General features: G+C 56.1%; 2 protein-coding genes across 6 annotated transcripts; both read right to left on the bottom strand.

The window, feature by feature from the left end:
- Positions 1–1452: 1452 nt before the first annotated feature.
- Positions 1453–18373, bottom strand: ITIH4 (inter-alpha-trypsin inhibitor heavy chain 4). 5 transcript variants are annotated; one of them, XM_049640686.1, is made up of 24 exons: positions 18236–18373; positions 16537–16697; positions 14410–14514; positions 14101–14263; positions 13852–13962; positions 13236–13361; positions 12224–12340; positions 11793–11961; positions 11566–11691; positions 11204–11385; positions 10924–11109; positions 8675–8814; positions 8260–8414; positions 7934–7960; positions 7602–7655; positions 7393–7446; positions 7012–7137; positions 6312–6434; positions 6161–6187; positions 5956–6072; positions 4694–4868; positions 3108–3262; positions 2884–2980; positions 1453–1720 (listed from the first exon to the last, which is right to left on the bottom strand). In XM_049640686.1, the coding sequence occupies exons 1-24, from the start codon at positions 18323–18325 to the stop codon at positions 1468–1470; spliced, it is 3039 nt and encodes a 1012-aa protein (XP_049496643.1). In that variant the 5' UTR covers positions 18326–18373; the 3' UTR covers positions 1453–1467. The 5 variants fall into 5 exon arrangements, with proteins under 5 accessions (XP_049496643.1, XP_049496645.1, XP_049496644.1 ...); XM_049640690.1 differs by lacking the exon at positions 1453–1720 and adding an exon at positions 2199–2425 and having other exon boundaries at positions 18236–18342; XM_049640688.1 differs by lacking the exon at positions 7602–7655 and having other exon boundaries at positions 18236–18372.
- A 2296-nt stretch (positions 18374–20669) lies between these two features.
- On the bottom strand, positions 20670–22500 carry MUSTN1 (musculoskeletal, embryonic nuclear protein 1). The gene is made up of 3 exons (XM_049640701.1): positions 22408–22500; positions 21161–21293; positions 20670–20996 (listed from the first exon to the last, which is right to left on the bottom strand). Exons 1-3 carry the CDS (start codon positions 22414–22416, stop codon positions 20890–20892), a joined length of 249 nt encoding a protein of 82 aa, XP_049496658.1. The 5' UTR covers positions 22417–22500; the 3' UTR covers positions 20670–20889.
- Between the last annotated feature and the right edge of the window lie 771 nt (positions 22501–23271).

Raw genomic sequence — 23271 nt, forward strand, 5'->3', positions numbered from 1 at the left:
CCACCCCCCACTCCAGGGTCCCATCTGCTTGAGTCAGAACAGGGTTTTGCAGGGTCTGGAGGCCTGGTGGAGGGTACTGGGGAGGCCAGTCCAGGAGAAAACCTAAGCGGCCAGGCCCTGCTACCTACTGGGTCCCGGGTTGACTGAGGAACCATGTAACTTTAAACCAGTCAGTTTTCACATCTGTAAAATGGGGAGAAAGATCCTGCCAGATGGTGTAGACACATCATCATTACGGTTTCTGGCCCTCCTGAGGTGCCTGTCTTTGTCCTTCGCCTCCAGCTAGTCTCCTGGCCCAGCGAGCTGGGAGAAAGTCAGGAGGAGGTCCCCAAAACAAATTTTGCCCCTTCCCTCCAACAGTCGGGGAGGCCCTCCACGCAGGTAAAAGCCAGGGGGACCCTGTTTGCTCCCCAGTCCTAGATCATCCTGGCTACACCTGTCTTTGCTTACCCTCAGCTTTCAAGATAGAAGCTATGCTTCATGGCAGGGGGCACTCAGCCAGTGATGGCCTGGTCCTGCTTCTCTACTTCAGCATCTGCTTCCGTCTCACCCCATGGCACTGCACCTTCCCTGACTTGGTGCACAGTGTCCTCGCTCTAGGCCTGGTGTCCTTGCCCTCCTTTTTCACTGGGCTAACTTCTCTTTATTCTTCAAAATCCAACCCCAACCATGCCACTTCTAGGAACCCTTCCCTGACATTCCCCGGACTCTTGGTGGCACCTGGTTGTTCTCTGGGTGGTAGCTGTCACACGAGGTAATGTGTCTCCATGGTATCCAATGGACCTGCAGCACTCAGCCCCTGGCCTGGCCCAAGTGAGTGCTGGAAAGCACTCGGTGAACAAAACAGCGAAGGGCACCGAACTCCTTTCACCTGTTCACGGAGAACACCTCTGCAAGTACGGCTGGGCCAGAAAGTCACCCATGACCCCTCTGCTGCTGTACCAATTCCACAGCCCAGCCTAGCTGTTGGGGTCCTGGAGGGGTGAGTCGGGGTGGGCACTCATCTCGCATCCCGGTATGTCAGAGCTCTGGTCTGAGCCCCTCGGAGCAACCTTCACAAGGTGACTCAGCCTTGACCCCCACCTGCCCACCAGGCTCAATGGAGATGCAGCAGCTCAGCAGGGGTGTTCCTGTGAATCTGGCAAACCCGCTGCTGGAACCCCCTCCCACTGGCCTCTCCCCTGACCCTTCTAGAAAGACTCACTCTGCAAACAACCTGTAAAGCTCTAGAGCTGAGAACAGAATGCTTTCCCTGGTGATCTAGTTTGCTTCCTCTCAGCAAGCAAACGAGCTCATTTATTGCTTTCCCCTGGCTGCCAGGAAGCTCTGCACAAAGCTTTGTGCCGCTCTAGCTTGCCTTACCCTGGTGCCTGTGATCTAACTCCTCCCCTGCTTGTTTCTTTTATTCTATTCTCATGGTTTTGCTTTTGTTCTCTTCATGGTTTTTATTTGTAAGCCAAAGACGTGTCATTTTTTAAGAAGTAGGTGGATGTTTAGGTGTGCTTCGCCTATGCAGGGGATTGAGTGCAATCTTGGGGGTGCCCACCCCCAGAGCATGGATGGGAGAGCAGACCCAGGGCCTGGAGCCCAGGCCTGGAGCACCCTCATGAGACTCAAGGCTCCTGGGGACAGACGCTTGCGTCCTCCGTGGGCCGGGGACCTCATCTCTGCCTCCCCCATCTCCAGTGCTGGCCTCTTGACCCGGTGGTGAGCGGACATCCTGAGCACAGGTGCAAAAACCAAACCGTGTCATGCAAATCCCATCACCGAGGGGCCCAAGAGCTTGCTGAGAAGTTGGAGAGTTGGCCTATAAAGAACTTCTACCCAGTTTGTGCCCACCCAGGGCCAGTTGTGTTTCTAATAAGAACTTCTACCCAGTTCACTCTTTTTCTTCTTTTTGTTTTTGTTTTTGTTTTTAGTCGAAACGGGGTTTCACAGACTCAGTGACCATTAAGCAGACTGAACCTTTGCTCCCAGAGAATGTTCTCCCGCCCTAGACCCCCAGCTGGGGGCTGCAGCAACATTTTAAATGGGTGATTTAATCTCTTTAAATCTTAGTTTCTCTGCTTGTAAAATGAAGAGGTTGGACTAAAAGTTCTTCATGGGCCTTACTGGCCACAGGCCTTAGAGGGGCTCACAGTGGAAGGTTCTAATGGGATTCTGAGGCCCTGGGATGTAGCCAGATGCAACCACAGATGTCCATTCCCTGGGCTCACAGCACCTTTATTTGGAATGAGTGGGAATATCCCTCCCCATCGCAGTCCGGGCCCCACGGGCGGTCTTCTGGCCACAGGGTGGCAGCTCTCTGCACACAGTGGGGTGGCCCGGGGTGTGGGCACAACCCCTCCCACATAACTACAGCTCCACGGACCAGCAGGAAATCTCTGTTCCTGGGGAACCCTCTTGGTAATCCAGCTTGAGCAATCTGGGATGGATACGTGGACAGACAGAAAGATAGGTGGTCAGCAAATCCCAGGTGTGGTGGGAAGAGAGGGAGATGGCTGGGGTTAGGAGTGTGGAGGGTAGAGAGGCTGGGAGCCTTAGAATTTCCTCCAGCACAGGACGACAAGGCCTGGTCACCCAAGTGGACCCAGCTGTGTGTGGTCTTCAGGGCCCAGGGCTCTGAGAGTTTGGGAGGAATTTCCTACTGTCCCCGACTCACCCTAGTGATCTCTGGGCTGGGGTGTTTTTTGCAGGTTTGAGCTGACTGTCCTCTGTGAGGTCACTGAGAGCTAGGTCAGAGATATCTAAAGTATCAACCTTTGCCCTCACTGTCTCTAGGTTCCAGGCAAGGACAGAGGAGTAGGGCCACCCGCCAAGCCCAGTTCCCAGCCTCTAGGCCTCCACACCCAGCCAGGCTCAGTGGCCTGCTTGCGCAGTCACCTGGTGGCAGAGTAGTCACGGCCCTGAACGCTCAGTGTTCGCCTGCTGTCATCTGCCGCTGCTGGGGGCCCCCAGAGCACTCCCTGGTAGAACTGGCCTGAAATACAAAGGGCGGGTCAGCAAGGAAAAAAGATGGAGGTTGGGAGACACATAGAGGTGAAGGGCACTGCCAGTTCGCAGGCAGAGGTGGCTTCTGAGGGTGCCCTGAGCCGTGGGCAACATACCAAGGGTCCCGCCAACGTGGCTAGAGAAGCGGTCGGTGTCCCGCAGAAGGAGCCGGAGTCCCTCCCCAGGACCGTCCCAGGGGAGCAGGCCGATGGTCACTTTGTCTGGGCTGCTGAGCAGCAGGAGCCCCGCCTTGTCCATGGTCATGTTGAGGCTGTGGGGAAACGCCGCATCCTGAGCAATCGAGGTGGGAGTGGCCTTGGGCGGGACGTCCCTTAAATGTTCTGGGCTTCGCTTTCCTCACTGGTAAACTGGGACCGTCTTAGCGGTATCTGGTGTATTATTTATAAGATAAACCAGATTCCTTTCCCTCCCTGGTTTTCTTAGATTAGTTTCTCATAAATTAGTTTTATATGATTTAGGCAATTGCCTGATACATTCATTCTATCCCCTTCGTTTTTATGGCTAGTGCCACTTCCTTCTGATGATTAGTGTTACTTATGTCTAGAAGAGCAAGTCCCTTTTCATCCTATCCTGTCCTTTTCTACTTAAGATAAGCTTTGAATGTCAGGCTCCTTAAAGCATGTTGAATAAGACCCTGCTGTTACTCTGAGGTTATTTGAAATGGAACTGCCCTAAATTTACACTGTCCTTGATTCAATGTACAAGATGTGGTCTGTTTTCCCTTAGGTGTATCTTCTGCAGCTCATGAAAGTATTTGGATTTTCTCTCACTGCAGGTGTTAGGAATTCTTCATTCTACCTTCTAGTGTGCACGTCCAGGGCACAGAAACTCTTGTCATTCTTTGTGCATTTATCAGATAATAGGAGACTTTAAGATCTCTTATGAAATTGGATGGTTTTCGGGTAAGCCCCTCAGATTTTCTAGGCACCCACTCATTTGTCAAGTGGAAACCGGTCTCTACAGTGTGGCGCAGTGAGAGGGCAGAGGACAAGACTCTCCGTGCTCAGTATAGGCTGGGGTGTTGCGCACTGCTCAAAGAGGGCCAGGGTCCTTGGCCCCACTCCCAGGCCCCTGGTAGCCTCCAGAGCTGGCAAGCTGCCTCTGGAAAGCTCTGTGGTGGGGCAGCCTCACCCAGAAGAGGTGGCCGTCCACCTCTATGCTAAGGATGACATTCGTAACCTCCCCCAGGGAACAGTGCTCTCCAGCTTCTCATTATTGTCGTCATTACCTCACCACACAGACAGCACGGCCCTCCCCTGTACCCAGTGGGCACCATACTGTCCAATGGGCACAGTACTCCTGGATCCCATCCCCTCATTGGACCTTCTCCTCAGCCCTCTGACTCAGGGCTGGGTGATTGTCTCTAGTTACGAGTGAGGAAACAGAGCAGCTAGGCAGCCTGCCCAGGGTCACACAGGACTGGCAGTAGAGCTAGCTCCAAACCACACTGTGCCCCACGTCGGGTAGTGACCCGGGTGAGGTGTGAGGGCAGCTGGGTCCCAGCACAACCCCTCTGTGACCTCCAGAACGGGAGGGTATGGTGCAGGGCTCTCTGCGGGGGCAGCCCACCGCAGGAGACGCATGCTCCGCCACCCCATCCCCAGGCGCATGGGCCCAGATCACCTAGCAGCAGTCACCAGCCAACTATTGTGGCCAGAGAAGTACCCAGCGGGGGGCATACCCAGGTGTCACCGAGAACAGCGTCTCTTTCCACTTATAGGCAGAGTTTCTTCGATTTCGAGTCACTACCACGTGCTCAGGGGAGGCGCGGACCTGCAGCTGGGGGTTCTTGAAGGTCACCTCGATCCACGAGAACTGGGCCTTTTCTGTCTCATACTGGCCAGTCACCTCAACCCCTAAGAGGGCCGGGAGCACAGAGGTCAAGGCCATGGCCCCAGCTGGGCGCTGGCCTGGATGACAGGTCCACCCAAACCCCTTCTCACCGGCTCACCTTCTCAGTCCCCTTTTCCCAACACTTCCTCCCACAACCTCTCCCTCATCCCCTGATTTCATGTGGCTTTGGAAGGGCCCCCGAATCCTCAGCGATGGCCACCTTCAGACGAGCCCTTTGAGAGGGCAGATCCTGTCTGAAATCAGGGAATATTCATAAAGCCCCCATAGTGTGGCTGGCCTAATGAGGTGCTGTGGCCAAGAGCGAGATGGAAAACGAGTGATGCCCAGCCTCTGGGAGCAAGCAGACCACGGCCTGGTGAGATGAGCGGTAGACTGGGTGGATGTGGGAGGAATGGGGGAGCCGCAGAGACTCATTGGCTCTGGGTGGCTCTGCAGGTGTGTGTGAGCATCCCCGAGTGCTGTGTATCCTCACATCTGACCTGACACTCGGTTCAACCAGTAGGACCCTTCTGGGGTTGGGAGTGCAGGCCTGGTCAGCACACCTACCCCTTCCTCCCATTCACCTGCTCCACACCCTCCAGAGTCCTATCAGTACCTTCCAGGGCTCCGCTGCTGCTTTCCCCTTCCTCTGCCCAGTGGGCCCCCACTCGTCTGCCAAGGCCCAATCATTCCTGTATGACCCCGTGCAGCCTCCCCTGACCCTCGGACAGCTCTTGTCTCCTCCTCTGGGCTCACTTCCATGTCACTCTGGGCATTGACTACAGGCCTCTGAGCTTATGTGTGCCCAAGTCTGTCTCGCCACCCCTGAAGTATGGCAGTGCCTGGGGCAAGTCCACATCTGGTCTCCCTGGAGTGCCCAGGCCACCCGGACCTGCATATGTGGTGTTCAGGGGAAAGTCTGTGGGGTGGCCGTGTAAGTGCAAGTGTCAGCGCTCAGAGGCAGGCCACACCGTGATCTTGGGACAGGCCCACATGGGGTAAGGTGTGTCTCCATGGGCTGGTGTCCCATCATTGTCTCTGGGGTGGTTAAGTTGGGAGTGAGTGGTGTCTGGGTCTCTCTGGGTGGATGATTGGGTATGCACCTCTCACCTTGGTCAGGGTCTGAGAGCAGGTTCATTGGCCCCTGAGAGTGCTTGATGTCCACACAGAGATGATTCACACTCTGTCCGGGCAGTGTCAGGATGACAGGAGGTGCCTGGATGGGGGCTGGGACAGCAGGTGTAGTTCCTAGAGCAGGTAGAGCGGGCTGGGAGGTAAGGGCAGGGAGGGGGCCTGAGGGAGGCTGGCAACCTACCTGGGGGTGAGTCTGTCTTGGCTGGTTCTGAAAGAAGAAAAAGTCTGGATTTAGACAACCCCTTCCTGGGGAGTGGGGGAAGAGGTGAGAGATGGAGAAGCAGATGCCCGTGGCCAGGGCTCCCTCTCAACTTCAACACTGGGAAACCCACGTGATGTGTCCTCAGAGCTCCCCGAGTGTTTCCTCTCCTGGTGTCTCTGTGTCATAGTGTCAGAAGGTATTGCAGAAACTCTGGCCTTGATTCTTAAATCCACTTCATCAGGAGTGGAGGGGGCTGATGGTGCCAAAGCAGGCATTAGTGCAGGGGCAGCCAGAAACAGAAAGGAAGAAGGTAGTCAGGATTGAGAGTAATCTTCACATCCTCCAGCCATCGTTGCCACCCGCCACCCCCCGGCCCCACAACCCCTGCCAAACATACATCCAACTTGGAAGAGCCTTTGTAATGAGATTTTCAAACAGGAGAGCACACTATTAGGGAAAATGCAGAGGACATGGGGTCTAGCCTGACTCTGCCATTTCTGAATCCAGATTTGGGATTGGAAATAGCTCAAGGGACCACTGTTAGCTTTGGAAATGGAGGAAGCCTTCCCTTTCTAGAAGGTTCCATCCTGAGCCAGCCTCCAGAGTGTAATGAATCTGATCCAGTGAAAATAAAGGACACATTACTTCAGGGCACCTGGGTGGCTCAGTCAGTTAAGTGTCTGACTTTGGCTTAGGCCATGGTCTCACAGTTCGTGGGTTTGAGCCCCGTGTCAGGCTCTGTGCTGGTGCTTTACCTCTCCAACTCTACAGGCAGGTTTAATGATCACCTTAAGGAAACTAGACTCTCAGAGGGTCAGAAAGTGGCTTACCTAACAACATGTCTGGTAGCAGCAAGTCCCTAACCCCATGGTAGGTTAGACGATGAGATGGAGAATGAACAGGTCCTTGTGGTCCGATTCTCCCTGGGTTACCAGGTGCTTTCCCAGAAGGTCCAGCTTTGGAAAAGTTGACACACACACAGTCTTCTCTAAAGTGGTGTCATGGTCCCCCCCCAGCCTGGGCTCTGGGACCCACCCCGGGAGAGGGATGTGGAGAGGGCGGATGGCTCCCTTCCCTGCACTCATCACTCTGGGAGCCTCTTCTCCCATGGCCAGAAGAAATTCAAAGTGGGAACAAAGGACCCTTCTTGAACCCCTCCGCCCCTGCCACTGGGATGTCAGCCCCCACCCCCAGTCCCCAATTCAAATTACTTGGTCCTCTATAGCCGCTTCTTTCGGTAAGGAAGGAGTCTGCATAGCTGCTCCCTAATCAGACATAACTGGACGTGAGTCCCAGCCCCGCCAGCCAGCCAGGTGAACCAGGAAAGTCACTCCCCCAACAACCAGGGCAGAGCCCAGTCTGTGGCCAGGGTCACGATTCTGTCAATCTCCCACCCCTCTCCCCTCTCCTCCTTTGCCACCTGTTAATCTGGACCTTCTGTCTCCCATGGTATGAAATCTGGAGAGAGGAAGACCTGGAAATCAGAGGGACCTGGGTTTGCTTGTTAGATGTACCTTTCTGGGGCCTGCAGTTGAACAGGGATTGTATCCCTAGTGCCCAGGGCAGGCCCCAAATGGCAGCCAGTATCTGAATGAACGAAGTGACTAAATGCACCCATTTGCTTAGGCAGATGACATCCCCTGCTGGCAGTGGGGTTGGGCTGGAGAGGCCCTGGCCAGCAACCTTGTGGGGCTGGTGCCTTAGGTCCTGTGTCAGCCAACTGTCCCCCAGCCCAGCCTTTGAGGCTCTTACCTAAGTGGAAGTGCTTGCGTTTGTTTTCTGGATAAAACAAAAAGAGAAAGAAAGAAATACACTGTTAGAGTGATTTCAATAAATTTGACATGCTTGTATTTAACCTTGCTTTCCAACCCCAGCACTAAACAGGTGCAGTGAACTCTGGGGTCAGGAGACCTGGCCTCAGCTTTCACATCAATGAAATGGGAGGAGTCTCCCAGGGCTCCTGGGAGATTAGGGGTGGCAGGGTCAGGGTCTTGGTTGGGATGCAGAGGAAAGGCTGCGGAGGGTGCTGGGTCAAAACTGTGCTGCCAAGGAGGCTGGGGTCCTGCTCTCACACCCACCGGTTTCCACGGGCTTCTCTGCAACTTCAGATCGTTCTTCGCCTTCGGGTTTGGTGACCACCATGGACGTGAGGGGTGTGACAAAGCTGTACTGGAGCGACAAGTTCAGAGCTCGGGTCTCAAGGGCCTGCTTCTCAGCATCAGATGCCAAAATCCTGCAGGTTGAGGACATCACAGGTTCAGCAGGTCCCTGGATGCCTTGTCAGATTCTTCCTCCCTTCCAGACCCTTCTGGGAAGGTTCCACTGGGAGAGTCTGGAGCTCACACGTGGTGCCACAACCCCCTCTCTCTGGACTTGGGAGACACCCTGTGCCCGCTGCTCCCCCCACCGCCCCCGCCGCCATGGGAAGCTTGTGAAGGTGCTCAGGCTATGTGTAGCTGTCCTGGTGGGCCCTCAAAGGTGTGGGCTACCCACATTTTCTCTAGCAGTTGCTGGATGGTCAGGTATGCCCAGAGTCTCTCCATGAAGCTGTGGAAGATGTACTTGGGGCTCTGGAACTCTTCCTCCTTCTCCGCCACTCTAATTTCCGTTTGGAAGGTGATGTTCTGCATGTGCTAGAAAGAGGGGCCCAGCCGGGGCAGGAGCTGTGAGGGCCTAGGTCTTCCAAGTGCTCCCACATGAAACCTGCTTGGAGCTGGGGCAGCCCCCATGCATCGGCTGCAAGGACTGCACCACCTTTGAGTAGAGTGGGGCGTGGGGAGGGAGTTTGGGGAATGAGAGTCTTGGTCACAGAGCCTCCCAAGATGAGAAGGAGGTGGAGATAAAAGGTAGTAAACCGTCCAAGTGCAACATGGCAGACACAGAGCTGGGAGCTCAGGTAAGACGGATCCTTCCAGAGAAAGGGAAATGAGAATGGGATGTGAAGCCCAGGACAGTGTAGAAACAGCAGTAGGAAGGAAGTCCAAGTGTGGTGTGTGGACAGAAAGGGTCCCCAGATGCATTCCACACTCACCCCAAAGATAAAGACTCTGGGGACAAAGAGGGAAGAGCTTTCCCCAGCAGTCTGTGGCAGAGTTGAAAAGAGGACTCCGGTGTCATGGCCCTGATAGGGCTTGGGGTCCCATCCACCCGCAACCAGCTATCCCGGCCCATGCTGATGCCCTCTGCTGGGGCTGGGCACTGTGGGATGGAGGCAGCAAGGCATATGCCGAGCTCCGAGTGACTGCTGCATCCTTCCCCAGGGAGGGGGCTTCTGGTCTGGGGCTGCCCTGCCCACAGCCTGGGAAGTGGCGGGAGGTGGGGGGACAGAGGAAACCCCACCTTTCTTGCCATTGCTCCCCACCGCAGTCGAAGAACTTCTCAGTGTGGATCAGATCCCGCTACCCCTGCTGGAACTACCTCCTCTGTCTCTCACCCAGAGCCAGGCCTCCCCACACTGTCACATGCAGGCCACCTGCACGAATTTTGTCCTATCCACACATAGAGCTATTTGCTTGATGGTTTTCCTTAAATGAACTTTAAATAGTCGAATACTATTTATTTGGCCCTGTCCCAAGCAATAATACCTGTGAAATCTTAGGTCTGGGGTTCAAGTTCTATTTTTCAGGAGACACATTAAAATAAATACACAACTACTAAAACAAACATGTTTGTGAACTACCCTGAGTCACCTTGGGTCCTACACTTTGGGAATGCCTGGGCCTTTAGGTTCATATTAGCAGCTAACATGAATGAAATATTTACACTGGGGCCAGACTGTAATCCCCACAGCAGTCTTACAAGGTGGGTAGGGTGACCTATTCTGATTTTTACACAGGAGGAAACTGAGGCACAGTGAGGTTAAGTGATTTGCCCCAGGACTCACCTCTGGGAGGTGGCAGAGCTGGGTCTGAACCCAGGCAGGCTGGCCATAGGTCACACACTGCCCATCCCACTACTCGGCCACTTCCTCTGAGGTGAGGCCCGGGACCCCCCCATTCTCTTCTGACTCACCTACCTGCTGTTCTTCCCACACACACTGCCTGCTTGCCATGCAAGCCTAGAATGTTCCTCCATCACCCCACCGTCTGGCCTGTACCATCCTCTACTCATCCTTCAGTCTCAGCTGGGCCTCCTTCAGGCATCCCTCCCTGATTCCCAGACCAGGTTTGGGTTCTCAGGGCTGCTCCCCTGAGTTCCCGGGTTTGTTGTGTCAGGGACATCCCAGCCCGAATCTCCTTGCTGGTGTGAGGATTTATACGCACTGTCACTGTCGGGAGGACAGCGTCCCCAGGGCCTAGAGAAGGACCTGGTGCATGCAGAGCAGGTGCTGTTTCTCTCTGTGGAATGACAGGGCCTCCTGTGGCACAGAGGCAGGGGAAGACTGGGCAGAGACGGCACCATGTGGGGAGCCAGGCTCTTGACCTGGCTGCAGAGGGGCCCCAGGCAAGTTGCCTGCCCTGCCTGGATCTCAGCCTGCTCATCTGTGAAATGGGAGCAGCCCTCTCTGCCCCATTGCAACCTCAGAGGGCAGTGTGAGGACAGGAGGGAATGCCAGGCCTCTGGTTCTCTCAGGAACAGCAGGAGCACAGACGGACTGCTGAGTGTCATCTCTAAGTGGGAGACAGCACTTCGTGACTTGCTCTCTCAACTGCTGGAGCCCTGTGGGGCTGGGGTGTGAATGAAGCCCTTCTGACTCCCTGCTCCAGCGGCCTTTCCCCTGCAGAATGGCCGGCCACACTCACCAGATGCCCTCTGACTTTGGCTGAGAGCACATCAGGGCTCTGGTCCTGGAGCTTCCCAGCAACCACGATCTCGGAGCCTTTGAAGAGCAGCCGGAAGTTGTCCTGCGAAACCTCCTCCACAGCATTGCTTGGGTACTCAAAGGTCACTGCTGTCAGCAGTGGGTTGGCCACTTCCTGGTAAAAATCCTGCAAGGTGGCGGGTGTCACGAGTGCGGGGCTGGGGTCTGCCTGCCTCTCTGTGCCATCCCTCACTCAGGGGCCACTGGGGACACTCTGGCACCTGGAGCTGCAGGGCAGAGTCCGAGTCCTCATAGATGCGCCGAGCCAGGCCGCCATTGTCCAGTGCCAGCTTCTCTAGGAAGGCATAGCTGACATCGAAGCCAAAGCCCAGGCAGAAGAGGCTGTACTGGCCAGCTATGGCTTCCTGCACGTTCTTCTGGATCCTCGCAGGGTTGGTCTCTCCTGGGCCCAGCAGTTTGGGAAGGGGGTGGGGAGCATGAGAAAACAGAGATTTGTTCAATGGATACTTCTGGACTCTAGAGACCCCCCCCCTCCCTGCCTCGGGTTCCACAGCAAGCCAGGGGAAGGCCTCAGCAGATCCCTCTGGGCCGTGTGCCTTGGAGTTGCTGGTGGTGCCCTCACCCACAGTGGGGTCACCATCGGTGAGCAGGATGATGAGGGAGACACTGCCCGCGGGCAGCAGCTCCTGCCGGTTGGCGTTACTCAGCAGCTGCACGGCCATCAGCATTGCGTCGTTGATGTTGGTCCCTGGGGGGCACACACTCAGGATGGCTTCCAGCCCAGCGCCTCAGGCTGGGCTTGGTGCCCCAGAAGCCCCCACACCATAGCAAGGCTACAGAGGCACTCACCGCCTTGGGCCTGGATGCCAGCCACATATCTCCTGGCCTGGTTCACGTCCTCGGCTGAGGCTGGCACCAGCAATGGCTTCCACTGGGTTGCATCCCCGCTGAAGCTGATAAGGTTGAACTGGTCTCTGGGGCTGAGGTCATCCAGGATCTTGATTAAGGCTTCCCGGGTCTGAGCAGGAGGATCGGAGACAAGGTGGGTGTCTCAGTGGAGCCTCCCTGGGGCTGGCATCCTGTGTACTTGGGCTGGCATCCCCGGACTTGCATGGTGACTGCTCTAGAGCCAGGACCTGCCGATATTCTGACCAATCTCAACCCCTGGGTACCCCATACTCAGGAAGATGGAGGAGGGAGAATCTGCCTACTGGGCCAGAGGTGATGGTGTGAGGCATGTGTGAGTTTCCAGAGTTGTGGTCTTAACCTGTGGGACCCACCTGTTGGATCTTCCTGCCCAACATGGAGCCGCTCTTGTCAATGACAAAGATCACATTCTTGGGTATTGTGGGTAGGCCCTCGGGGGCAAAGTAGTGTACAAAGTAGCCATTTTCAATCTGTGATCAGAGTGAAACAAACCCAGGTAATAAGAGCTGCAGCCCTGCCCTGCCCCCAACCAGCCTTCTCAGCTTAATACTTGGGTTCCTCTCTTCACGCAGCCCCATCTGTCTCTGTCCCACTGCTAAATTCCTCAAATCCTCACCATCTTCTAGGGCTCAGTCCAGCCCCTCTCTTGCCTTCCCTGCTCACGTGTGGCCTACTAGAACTCTACCCCCACTTTACCTCCTATTTGTTTTAGTATTTGAGGCAATTTATCCTAAAAGGTTTAGACATAATAAACCTGAGATCCGTTAAAAGAGTAAGGACTTGAAAAACAAGGTCCATAGTGGGGCACCTGGGTGGCTCAGTGGGTTGAGCTTCTGACTTCAGTTCAGGTCGTGACTCACGGTGTGTGAGTTTGAGCCCCACATCATCGGGCTCTGTGCTGACAACTCAGAGCCTGGAGCCTTCTTTGGATTGTGTATCTCCCTCTCTCTCTGCCCCTCCCCCACCCACACTCTGTCTCTCTCAAAAAAAAAAAAGTTAAAAAAAGTTTTAAAAAACAAGGTCCATCAAAAGAGTAAAGGGAAAGCACAATGAAGCCAGAAACTTGCATGAAAGAAGCTACTGCCATTGGACATCAAACTGAACTGTGAGCCTCCTGTCAGCCAAGGCAATAAGGAAAATCCTGCAAGGCATCTCTTTAGCAGAGATGAAACTTCTGTGCCTCCAAAAGAAAATTGTTTCAGGGACAACATAACAAAATTGCTTGTTTTTGGTCTGTGCTGCCACTGGTTCACACTGATGAGTAGGGGCAGTTACTTTGCCTTTCCTTCTAGAACATGTAAGCTCAAGCCCTTGAGTATGGATGGATTTTCTGGTTGCCCCTATTCTCGCCTGGAGCCCACACACCTGAATAGAGCCCCCCGAGAGGGTCCGGTTCACATCGTAGCGGATGATGAAGTTGCCATTCAGGACTGTGTCCTCCTGCCCTGGTGACTTTTGCTGGGAGAGTGTGGGCTTGAATCGGATGTGAGCCTGGGAAAGGACAGGCTGGGGTTGAGAAGAGCCCCATGGCCACACCCACCCCATCTGAAGCAAGAATTCCAGGATATGGTCTTGGGCCACAGTCCAGGGAATGTTCCCTGAGGCTGAGCTGTTGGAGAGAATGACTCCCCATAGGGGAGTGGGGGAGTGAACCTCTGCTCTTAGAGCTGCACCAGCAGGGGCCCGGCTCAGGATATGCATGATCCAGCTGGCGGGCCCCTTTCCATCCATGGGGCCCTCACTTAAGTTCCTCCCCACAGCCTTCTCCCCACCAAGGCGAAGGTGGTCTCCACACCAGCACCTACCACCCTTCTCTGGGCCTTGTCCTCCACCTCTGCCAAGTGGCAGCATGGACACAGACCTCAGAAGTCCCTCCAGCACAGAGATTCTGCCCAGTTGTCCCGCTCTCCGGACAGACTCATAAGGCTGGCCAGACAACAGGCCCCTTGGTACCCTTGCCTGCTGACAATGGCAGGCCCACCTTGGTCTTGTTCCGTGAGATGGTGAGGGCATCTGCCAGTTCGTTGGTCATGAAGGTGCTCTCTGTCTCCAGAAAGCTGATGCCCTGAGGCTCAAAGATGTGAATGTCCATCTGGAGACAAGAAGCGGGTCACTGGGTTGGCAGGGAGCTGGGGCTGGGCCTCCGGGGAGGCAGAGGGGGAAGGAGGGGCTGCCCTCAGCAGAGCAGGTGTGTTCCTGGAGACCTCCCTGGAAAAGGCGGTGCCAGTACCTGGAGATGCTTGACCAGTTGCTGGGGCTGGATTTTCAGCAGCAGCTCATACACTTCCAGATGCCGTTTGAGCAGCTCCTCATACACTAGCTCGAAGGTGACCTTGGCAGAGGGAGCCACATTGACTGACACCTGGAACTGCTCCATCTTTCTTCCGGTGGCCCTGGGGGAGAGGGACGTCAGGTTTGTCCCTCCAGGCCGGGCGGGGGTATGGCCACTGGAGGCTGGAGAGGGTCTGAAGGGCTGGAGGCAGGGCAGCCTCTGCCCCCACCCCCCTGGGGTCCCTTCCCACCACCATCTTTGGCTCACTTGATGAGGCCAGCACTCTCCCCTCTGGCCACGGCTGTGCTGTACTGCTCCTGGGCTGCAGCCTTCTCCTTGATGTTCCCGGGGTAAGTCACACCGTCGATGATCCTGCGGCAGGAGGGGAAGATTTGTGGAGGGCCTGATAGGGGCAGCCCACTCCAATCCCACCTCCTCCAGGGAGCCTCCCTTGACTCGGTGTGCCTCTTAACAGAGTAACTCCTGTCTCTGCCTGAGGCCATCCCTGTTTATTATGTACTTACTGTATACAAGTCTCTGCAGGACCCCAGGTGGGGAGGAGAGCTCTGCATGCTATGCCACGCCTCCATCTACCCTGAGGCGTGCACAGTGTTGGCAAACATGTGTTTACCGAACACACAGGGGAAGGAGGCTGCAGAGGAGGCAGAACTGAGCTAAGTCCCAGCCTCTCTTCACCCTTGCAGTCTGGCCCCACATCCCAGCTTTCCCTCTCATCTCACAGCCTGCTCCCAGAAGAACTGGTCAGTCACCAGTGAGCTTTCTGGGGTGCCCCTGTGTCCAGCCCTGCATGCACCTGTGCGGGGAAGACTGGGAAGGGGAGAGATGCCGGGCTCCCAGGTCAGTGGGAAACGCAGCACTGAAAGCCTCTGGCCCCTCCCCCTGCCAGCACAGGGCAGGGGGCTCTTCAGGGAGGTTGGCCTCTGGGGAAGCAGGTGTTGGACAACGGGTGGACTGGACTCCCAGGGGTGTGGGTCCCACAATCCTATTTTTGGGGACTAGAAAGAGCTACCAGGGCTTCTCCTCTGGAATGAAAATGACTACTCCAGATCCTCCTTGGGAGGCGAGCAGGGATGTGTCGGGCAAACACAGCCCTGCTCCACCTGGGGGTGGCATGAAAGGGTGTGCAGGGGTCGGCGGGGGTAGCCAGGGCATTAGGACCCAGTGTTCCTCCTCCCCACCTTCCTGACATTCCTGGTCATAATTTAACCCTGGGCTAGGGATGGGGCTGCAGAGTGGGCCGCAGGGCTCCTCCTCCTGGATGCCCAGCTGGGGTGCCAAGGCCAGCAGGCTGCCAGGCTCCGGGCCCATCACATGCGCTGAGAGCCCCGGGCTGGCGCCGTTCCCTGGGCCCAGATTGTGTTGCTGCAGGGCATAGGGAAGCAGGGGGCAGGGTGCCCTCCTCCCCAAGCTGGCTGGGGGCCTCCTGCAGAGCGCACACTGCACACAGTGCTCACATAGCACAGGTCCCCGCTCCAGGGTTAGGAGAAGCAGTGGCCAAGAGAGAAGAAGGAGCCGAGCACAGGGACCCAGCCCCCACTATAGTTTTTCAGAGGTCTCAGGGTAGTTTGGGGACCCCGGCTGAGCCCGCTCTCTGTCCCACCCAGCGCCCTCCCTGAGTTGCTGGGATCAGCCTCTTTCTGGCCTGCCCTCAATCACTGCCTCTCTGGTGGGGACAAGGACAGATAGAGAGGGTTCTCATGTATTGGACAAACATTGCAAAACATTCGGGAAGGGTGAGGAGGACAAGGTGAGGATCAGCACTCAGCCACAGAGTCCACAGAAATCCCAGGGGGTCTCCCAATTCTTGGCCTCTGGTCCAGAGCAGAAACGCCCTCTGCAGTATCCCAGGTGGGAGGGAGGGGACTAGCCTGGCTTGGAACTTCCTATGACAAAGAGATCCCCCTCCTCAAGGCATTGCTCCATTGTGGGGCAGTCCCGGAGTTAGGAAGTCTTCTGTATTCTGAGCTGGACTCTGCCTTTGGGTGACTCCCTCCTGCCTGGGCCTGGGCCTCAGGATGCCCCAACTCTGTACTCCTCAGAAGCAAAGAAACCAAGATGCTGTGGTTTTCCACCTGTCAACTGGGCAGTATTTGGGGATGGCGCACAGAGGGATGGACGGTGGGGTGGATGGAAGGAGGGAGGGGTGGAGGGAGGGAAGTGTGGAGGACGGAGGTATGGAACACTTCTGAGAATGTACTGAAGTTCGTGGGTAAAGTCCCTGGTTCCCTGTATTGCCTACAGACTGAGCACACACACCTAAGGCACACCTCACATCAGGAAGAGAGTCACTCTTCTTGACTGGGTGCCATCGGGGAAGCTGGTATCATGGTGTTGGGTTGGGGAGGGAGACGAGGAGGGCAGGAAGGTACCTACATGGAGAAGTTGGTGATGAAGGCTCTCTTGGGCAGCTCCACCTGGAAGGTGGCCTCCTGTACAACATTGGCCTTGTTGACCACCCTGCTGGTGACGACTGTGTGGGCAAATCTGGATGAGACCCTGGAGTCCACGGTGAGGCTGTAGATGTCAATGTCATTCTGGACCAATGAAGGAGGAGGAATGGGATTGTCTCAATGCCAGTCCAGCTTGAGGCAGCACTCTTTAAAGAGTCCCGGACCAAGCCCTGGCCCCCATCCCCGACTGAGCCACTGACCAGGCCTCCAGCCAAACCCCATGATACATTCCACATGTGAACACCAGTCTCACATAAGAGGCAGCTATGTGCTTCGTTCCCCACCCTTCAGGGCCACGATGGTGGAGCTTGTGGCCCAGTGTGTCTGGGAAGCAACTCTCACTTACTCCTCAGGCAGGGGGCCCTAGATGGGTCAGGAAGCTTCACATTTGATCTTAGCTCTGTCCACTGAAAGAGTAATGAACAAGTCCTGTGATTTCTGGTGACCTCAGCCTCATGGAAACTGGGAAAAACAGCTCTTGCCTGTCTCCCACCAGGTGCTCACAGGAGCTAGAACTTGGAGGTGATGAGGACCCAGTCTCTAATTGCTGGGAGCCTTCCTCTTTGCCCCCTTGACCCTGCAGCTGTGGACCCTCCCCAGACATATGCTCTCCTCCAGATCTGTGGTCCCCAGGGAAGGACATGTGCACACCAGCTGCCTGCACACGGTATGTTCCGCTGTGCACGCAGCTTAGCACAGAGACAGGTGACTGGCCCGGCAGCTTATGTATACACGGGAGTGTCTGCTGGGTGGCAGGCACTGTACTAAGTTCTTTATAAATGTTACAGGTTTGAATAGCTTTTCTTTTTAGTGTTTTATAGATGAGGAAACAGACACAGAGTACATAATTCCTGGGGCACCTGGGTGGCTCAATTGGGTAAGCTTCTGACTCTTGATTTCGGCTCAGGTCATCATCTTGCAGTTTGTGAGTTCGAGCCCCGCATTGGGCTCTCTGCTGTTGGCGTAGAGCCTGCTTCGGATCCTCTGTCCCTCTATCTCTCTGCCCCTACCCTGCTTGCATGCCTCTCTCTCTCTTTCAAAATAAATAAACAAACTTTAAATAAATAACTCCTTCATGGCCACTCAGCCAGGGAGAGGTAGACTTGGGCTCATGAAACCCATTTTTTAAAAAGTTTATTTACTTATTTTGAAAGAGAGAAAAAGTGCAAGTGGGGGAGGGTCAGAGAGAGAGGAGAGAGCAAAAATCCCAAGCAAGCTCCACACCAAAAGTGCAGAGCCCGATGCGGGGGTCAAACCCATGAACTGTGAGATCGTGACCTAAGCCGAAGCTGGATATTCAACTGCCCAACCAACTGAGCCACCCAGGTGCCCCTCGTGAAGCCCATTCCTACCCCTTTCCCCACGCCCCCCACTGCCGGCCTCTAGCAGCAACTTATTGGGCTGCATTTTCTCCCCGTAAAATGGGACTAGATCTTCCTACTGTTAAGTAAGAGAGGAACCATACAGCCCGGGCTAGTGCCTGGTGGATGGTCAGCACCAACTCTTTGCACACACACTGATCCACGCTCCCTTGTCCACATAATGCTTGCACGTGCAGAGGCTCTCACCATTGCTAATCAGCTCACACCATTCACACTCAGGCCCCCACGGACACCCACTACCTTTTGGGGGGTGGAGGTGTGAAGGACAGCCAGCAGCGAGAGCAGGACCATCGCGATGCTACAGGTGCGGCCAGGGGCTGAAGTCTTCATTTTGGCTCCCGTGCCTGGCAGGTTGCTTCTGAACTCGAGAAGAAGTGGGGAATGAATTAATAACATGCTTGCTGTCCCGCCCCTGTGGGGGCAGGTTCTGGGAAATTGGGATCTACAAGCCAAAAACTGCAGTTGCCTCAGATAAGTAAACTGTGAATATCCTGTGGACCTTGGCTGGGGACAGGAACATGTACCGAGGAAGAGCAAGCTCAGGTGGGAGTTGGGTACGGCACCCCTTCTGAAAGGTCCACGGTCACCCCAGGCCACTACCACCCCCCATACCAGCCATTGCACCAGCCAGCTCCCTAGGTCTGGGAGATACACCAGTGAACCAGCCTGCTCTCCAGAAGCCCAGTCTGGGGGAAATAGGGATGGCCCAGAACAGGAGGGCTAGGGGGTAGCTTCCAGGAGGCAGGGGGACCGGAGGCCAGCTTGATGCGACGGGGCAGTGAGGGCCCTAATGGCTCTGAGGAGCCACTGGAGTGTCTGAGTGGGGCAAGATATGCTGGGGCCAAGGCAGGATGGAGACACTTCATTTCTGGGGTGAGAGGGGCTGGGTCCAGGGGTCCCCTTCTCTCTCCTTGGGTCCCCGGCTGCTGTCAGCCCCCATTAACCTAGCCAGGCCTCTTGGCTCAACTCCAGCAAGGCTGCCAGAACAAGACCCGCACTTTGGCAATACAAACTGAGAACCATAAAGATGCCTGCACCTTGTGGCCCGGAAGTCTCCTTCCGGGTAATTTATTGATAGGAAATCGTGCAACACAAGTCCTGAAGGGGGTGATTCATTGTGGGGGTGTGTGCACTCAGATAGCCTGTGGAGGTCGGTCGTGCCAAGGGAGCCCATGATTCACAGCTTGCGTGAGAAAGCACAGGACACCCAGCCATCAGCACACCAAGGCAGTGCCACTGTCCTGAGCCCAGACCCGTAGGAATGCACCCGAGGGCCTGGGGTAGGATTACCAATAGCTTTTTTCAATTTTTCTTTAATAAACTTGAAATGCTGCTTTTATAACAAATAGCAATAAAATGAATAAATATTAAGGGATCCGGACGCAGCTGGTGCTCGCGTCCCTGGCGGCTCTGGGATAGCCCAGCTTTCGAGTCTGGCCATAGATAAGGTAAAGTCGCTTCAGGAAAGTGTGGCCAGGTCCCAAGTCCTGGGTTGAGGAAGGAGGGTGACTTGGTGACACTTGTCAGTGGGGGTGGGGAGGAAGGGGAGTAGCCATTTTGGGGGTCCACACAAGGTTCTGAGGCAGTGACCGGCCCCCAAGTTCCCCTCCATCAGTGGCAGGAGCATCCAGGACTCTGGAGCTGTGTCTCTGGCTGCAAATCAATGTTCCCCTCCAGAAAGCATCTCTGTGCGCATCTATACTGCTTGCCCTTTGGCTCTGAATATGGTTGGGATCATCCGGGGCTTCACACCCGGTCAGCAATCTGAGCAAAGAGCCCCCCACCCCCACCCCCGAGGAGCACGGTGAGCAGGCCCAGGCCCTGCCCCACAGAAGGGCCACTCGGGGCACAGAGCACGGGCCCAGCCTGAAGACAGCTATATAAGGACGCCATGCTGGCTGAGAACGTGGGGAAGGCTCCAAGCAGCCACCCCCACGTGCCCAGGGGACAGGCGGACTTCCGTGTAGGCAGCAGGCAGGACTGCCTATGGCTTTGCCGTCACAGGGGGACAGACTTCTGCAGTCCCCTGGATCTGACAGTTCCACGCACACAGGGGACACTGAAGCCTGAGAACGGAAGAACCGCTCATGAGCCAAGGACCTGGAGTTCTCACAATGCAGGCGGAGCGGTGGGAATGGCGAGGGGGAGGCTCACCCCGAGTCTGAGAAAGGAGCAGCTCAGTAAGCAGACTACCACTGGCCAGAAAGGGGCCTCGACCTGGTTTTGTCTTTAAGGGGTGTGAGCTGGCAAGGAGGTGGTACAAATAAGGGCCCCAGAGGAAAGGGGTTTTGAGGTGACCTGGTCCTGCAGAGCCTTGGTGTCCTTGGAAGCATCTCAACATCCTCTGTGGAAGGCAGGGGGAGGGGTGAGCCTCGGGCCCCCACCTGCTTCACTCTGAGCAGTGTTACTGTGGCCTGTTTTATGCAACAGGCTCCAGCTCTAGTCCCTTTTCAGATGGGAGGGAAAACTGAGACTCAGAAAGGCAGAGACTGGTCTGAAGCCACACAGCTCAGCGCCAGTTCACCACGTCCAAGACTTTCTGGCATGTGGCAGTGGCCGTAATGGCACCTGCCTTATCCTCTGGGACCTCCCAAAAGCCCACAAAGGGTACAGAACATGCCCCACCCCCTACCCCACCTGCCCCTCCCCTACACTGAGCGGCTATGGCTGGTGACCAACTAACACCCTCCAAATGCCGGAGTCACTTGGGCATCCTCTTTATTGTTCCCCAGGTGCCGGTGCAGACTCCCTGGGCTGAGGGACCAGGGCTCTGAGGGATAGGCGGCAGTCCCAGAGGCAGCAGGTGAGAAGGTGTATTCTGGCATAAAAAAAGTTTTTGGGAAAGGCTCCTGCATCTAGGAGTTGGCAGTGGCGAGAGGAATGGTGTGCACTTCTTAGCCAAAGACACTCTTGGCAGGTCCAGCTTTGGGCTTCTCAAAGACGGTCTCGGTGCCGGTCCGGGTGCCGCTGAACACCGACGGGGCGGTGGAACCAGCTAGTTCTGTGGGCAGGATGGGGAGGTGTGGGCAGGGGCATTTGTGGGGAGCGCCCCCCCCCCCGCTCAGGAGCTGTGGACTCAGGAAAGGATGCTGGGACCCCTCTCCCCATCCCCCCCTCCCACTGACACCTCCCCCCTCCACCCCCCCTGCCCAGGAGGATACTCACCACACTCCCGCATGACCTGGTAGGTCTTGGACTTGATCTCCTGGTTCTTGGCCAGGTTCCCACGGGCCCCCTTCAGATCTTCCTCCTTCACGGGGGGGCGCTTCTTCTTGATGGGGGCCTCCTGAGCACCAGCCTTGGAGAGCCCAGAACCTCATCTTACAACCCGAGGCCTCAAGGGTGAAAGCCCTTTCCTACCTCAGTGCCTTGGCCCTGAGACCCCTCTTCTCTGGCCACTGAACTCAAGCCAATTTAAGGCTGCACTCCTCTTCCAGGAAGCTCTCCCAACCGTGCTCCACCCCCACCTCCACGTCTCTCTCTACTTCCCCCACAGACCAGGAGCATGGGGACCCTGGCTACTGTGGCCTGACACTGCCTGCCTGGCCAGGCTCAGGCCTGGGAACGAAGGGCAAAGGGGAAAGGGGCTGGTTTTGAGTGGAGTTTCCTTGGGTAAATTCCAAGATCTGCTCATTGGGTGGCAAGGGCCCCTCAGGGATTGTCTCTCTCTCCCCCAAACTGCTGGCATTTACCTCGTGCGTTTTGCGGTGGGAATCTGGTGGAAGAATCAGATGCCCGTGAAGTCGGTCCGAAGTCAGCACCCACCCATGGAGCAGATAGCAAGGAGAACCTCCACTTAGCATGCCTTAGCACTGACCTACAAGTCCATCCCCCTCCAGACTGGGGATATTCAGACTCAGTGCTTATCCTACCATTCAACCCCAGGCGCCCAGGAGTCTGAGGCCTCATTCCTTCTTAAGCCCTGGAGACAGGTGCAGGGAATTCCTGGTCCCTGAGTCTGGGCTGGGATCCTGTGGCAACACAGTACACCCCCTGCACCGAGATATATCCTGCTGGGGAGATGCCTGGGGGAAGTTATGCACCCACAGATCCTGCCTGGCGTGCACGCGCATACGCGCGCGCACACACACACACACACACACACACACACGGCTACAAACGAGTCCTATGGTCTTCTTCACACACAAAGGCAGACACAAATTGAAGTATCATACATGTTGTCTCTACCCTCCTGACAAGCCACAGAACACCACCAAACCCAAGATAAATGGGGGTTTGCCGGCAAGCTGGGGCCCAGCGCTGCCCCTCCTGAGCCCCGGCCTCCCAGGGGCTCACAGAGCTTCTCGTTACGCCTGCAGTTCAGCTCAGGACACAACTGTCAGAGGTGACAGTGTCCAGCTGTCCATCCCCACCCCCCCGGCACCAACCCGGCCTGTGCCGGACCCTCCTACCTGGGACATGGTGGGCGTTGTGCGAGAGCTGCTGCAAAGGCTCCCCTCTGGCAGGCAGAAGCCGGTGGAAGAGATCGGGGCAGCGCCAGCCCTCTGGGGCTTATATAGTCCACTTGCCTGCCCCGGAAAGCCACTCCCCTCCTCGATGGGCTTCCCGATGATTCAGGTCCGCACAGCCTGCAGCTTCAGAGTTTATTCTTAGAGATGATAGGGGCTCGCTGAGCACTGCTGCCCGGGGGCCACAGCCCTGGTGGAAAAGGACAGCTGGGGAGACCCGGGGCCCTCGAGAACAGGTGCTCTTATGCAGGCGGGAGGTGCCAGGCCTGGCAGTGCGCAATGAGGATTTATGAGCGTGGGTCCTGGAATGTGTGTGGCAGCCTGAGCTGTCCACCTGGGAGAGTCCATCCCAATGCGGTGGGTGTCCCTGAGGGAAGAGAGGGCCCTGGGCTAGGCTGGACAGCTCTGAGCTTATTTTTCCCTCTCTTTTACCCTTCTATGGATTCCAGAGAAAAGAGACTTTCCATCCTGCACGGCAGCAGAGCAGAAGCTTCCTGTGTGTGACACTTGGGAGCACTTGCTCACAGTGAGCACAGCCCCCCATGGTTCACAGGTGAGCAGCTGAGGCTGTGAGAAGCTCGGGGAGCTGCTTCATCTGTGTTTTTGCCCTCTGCCTGGCTCCTAGTGCAAGGGTAGCAAAGGGACAAAAGGCGGGAGGTAAAGTGCCCAGAAAGGACCAGAAGAAAACCTGCTTTGTGGTAAGGGCACCGGTGAGTGTAGGCAGGGAAGGGCACAGAGCCTCTGACTGGGTGAGGTCACCCAAAGGTGCCTGGCCTGACATTTAGGTTGCTGAAAGCAGGTGGGCGA

The sequence above is a fragment of the Panthera uncia genome, chromosome A2 (genome assembly GCF_023721935.1).
Source record: "Panthera uncia isolate 11264 chromosome A2, Puncia_PCG_1.0, whole genome shotgun sequence".
Taxonomy (NCBI): Eukaryota; Metazoa; Chordata; class Mammalia; order Carnivora; family Felidae; genus Panthera; species Panthera uncia.

What these genes read in the sequence shown, in the direction of transcription:
- ITIH4 (XM_049640686.1), bottom strand. Translation starts at nt 18,325, where the DNA reads ATGAAGACTTCAGCCCCTGGCCGCACCTGTAGCATCGCGATGGTCCTG. An exon ending in CCAAAGTCAGAGGGCATCTG is followed by an intron (nt 8,815 to 10,923) that starts GTGAGTGTGGCC and finishes CCCTCTTTCTAG; the next exon opens with CACATGCAGAACATCACCTT. An exon ending in CTGTTCTCGGTGACACCTGG is followed by an intron (nt 3,263 to 4,693) that starts GTATGCCCCCCG and finishes GTTTCCCCACAG; the next exon opens with CCTCAACATGACCATGGACA.
- MUSTN1 (XM_049640701.1), bottom strand. An exon ending in CCAGGTCATGCGGGAGTGTG is followed by an intron (nt 20,997 to 21,160) that starts GTGAGTATCCTC and finishes TCCTGCCCACAG; the next exon opens with AACTAGCTGGTTCCACCGCC.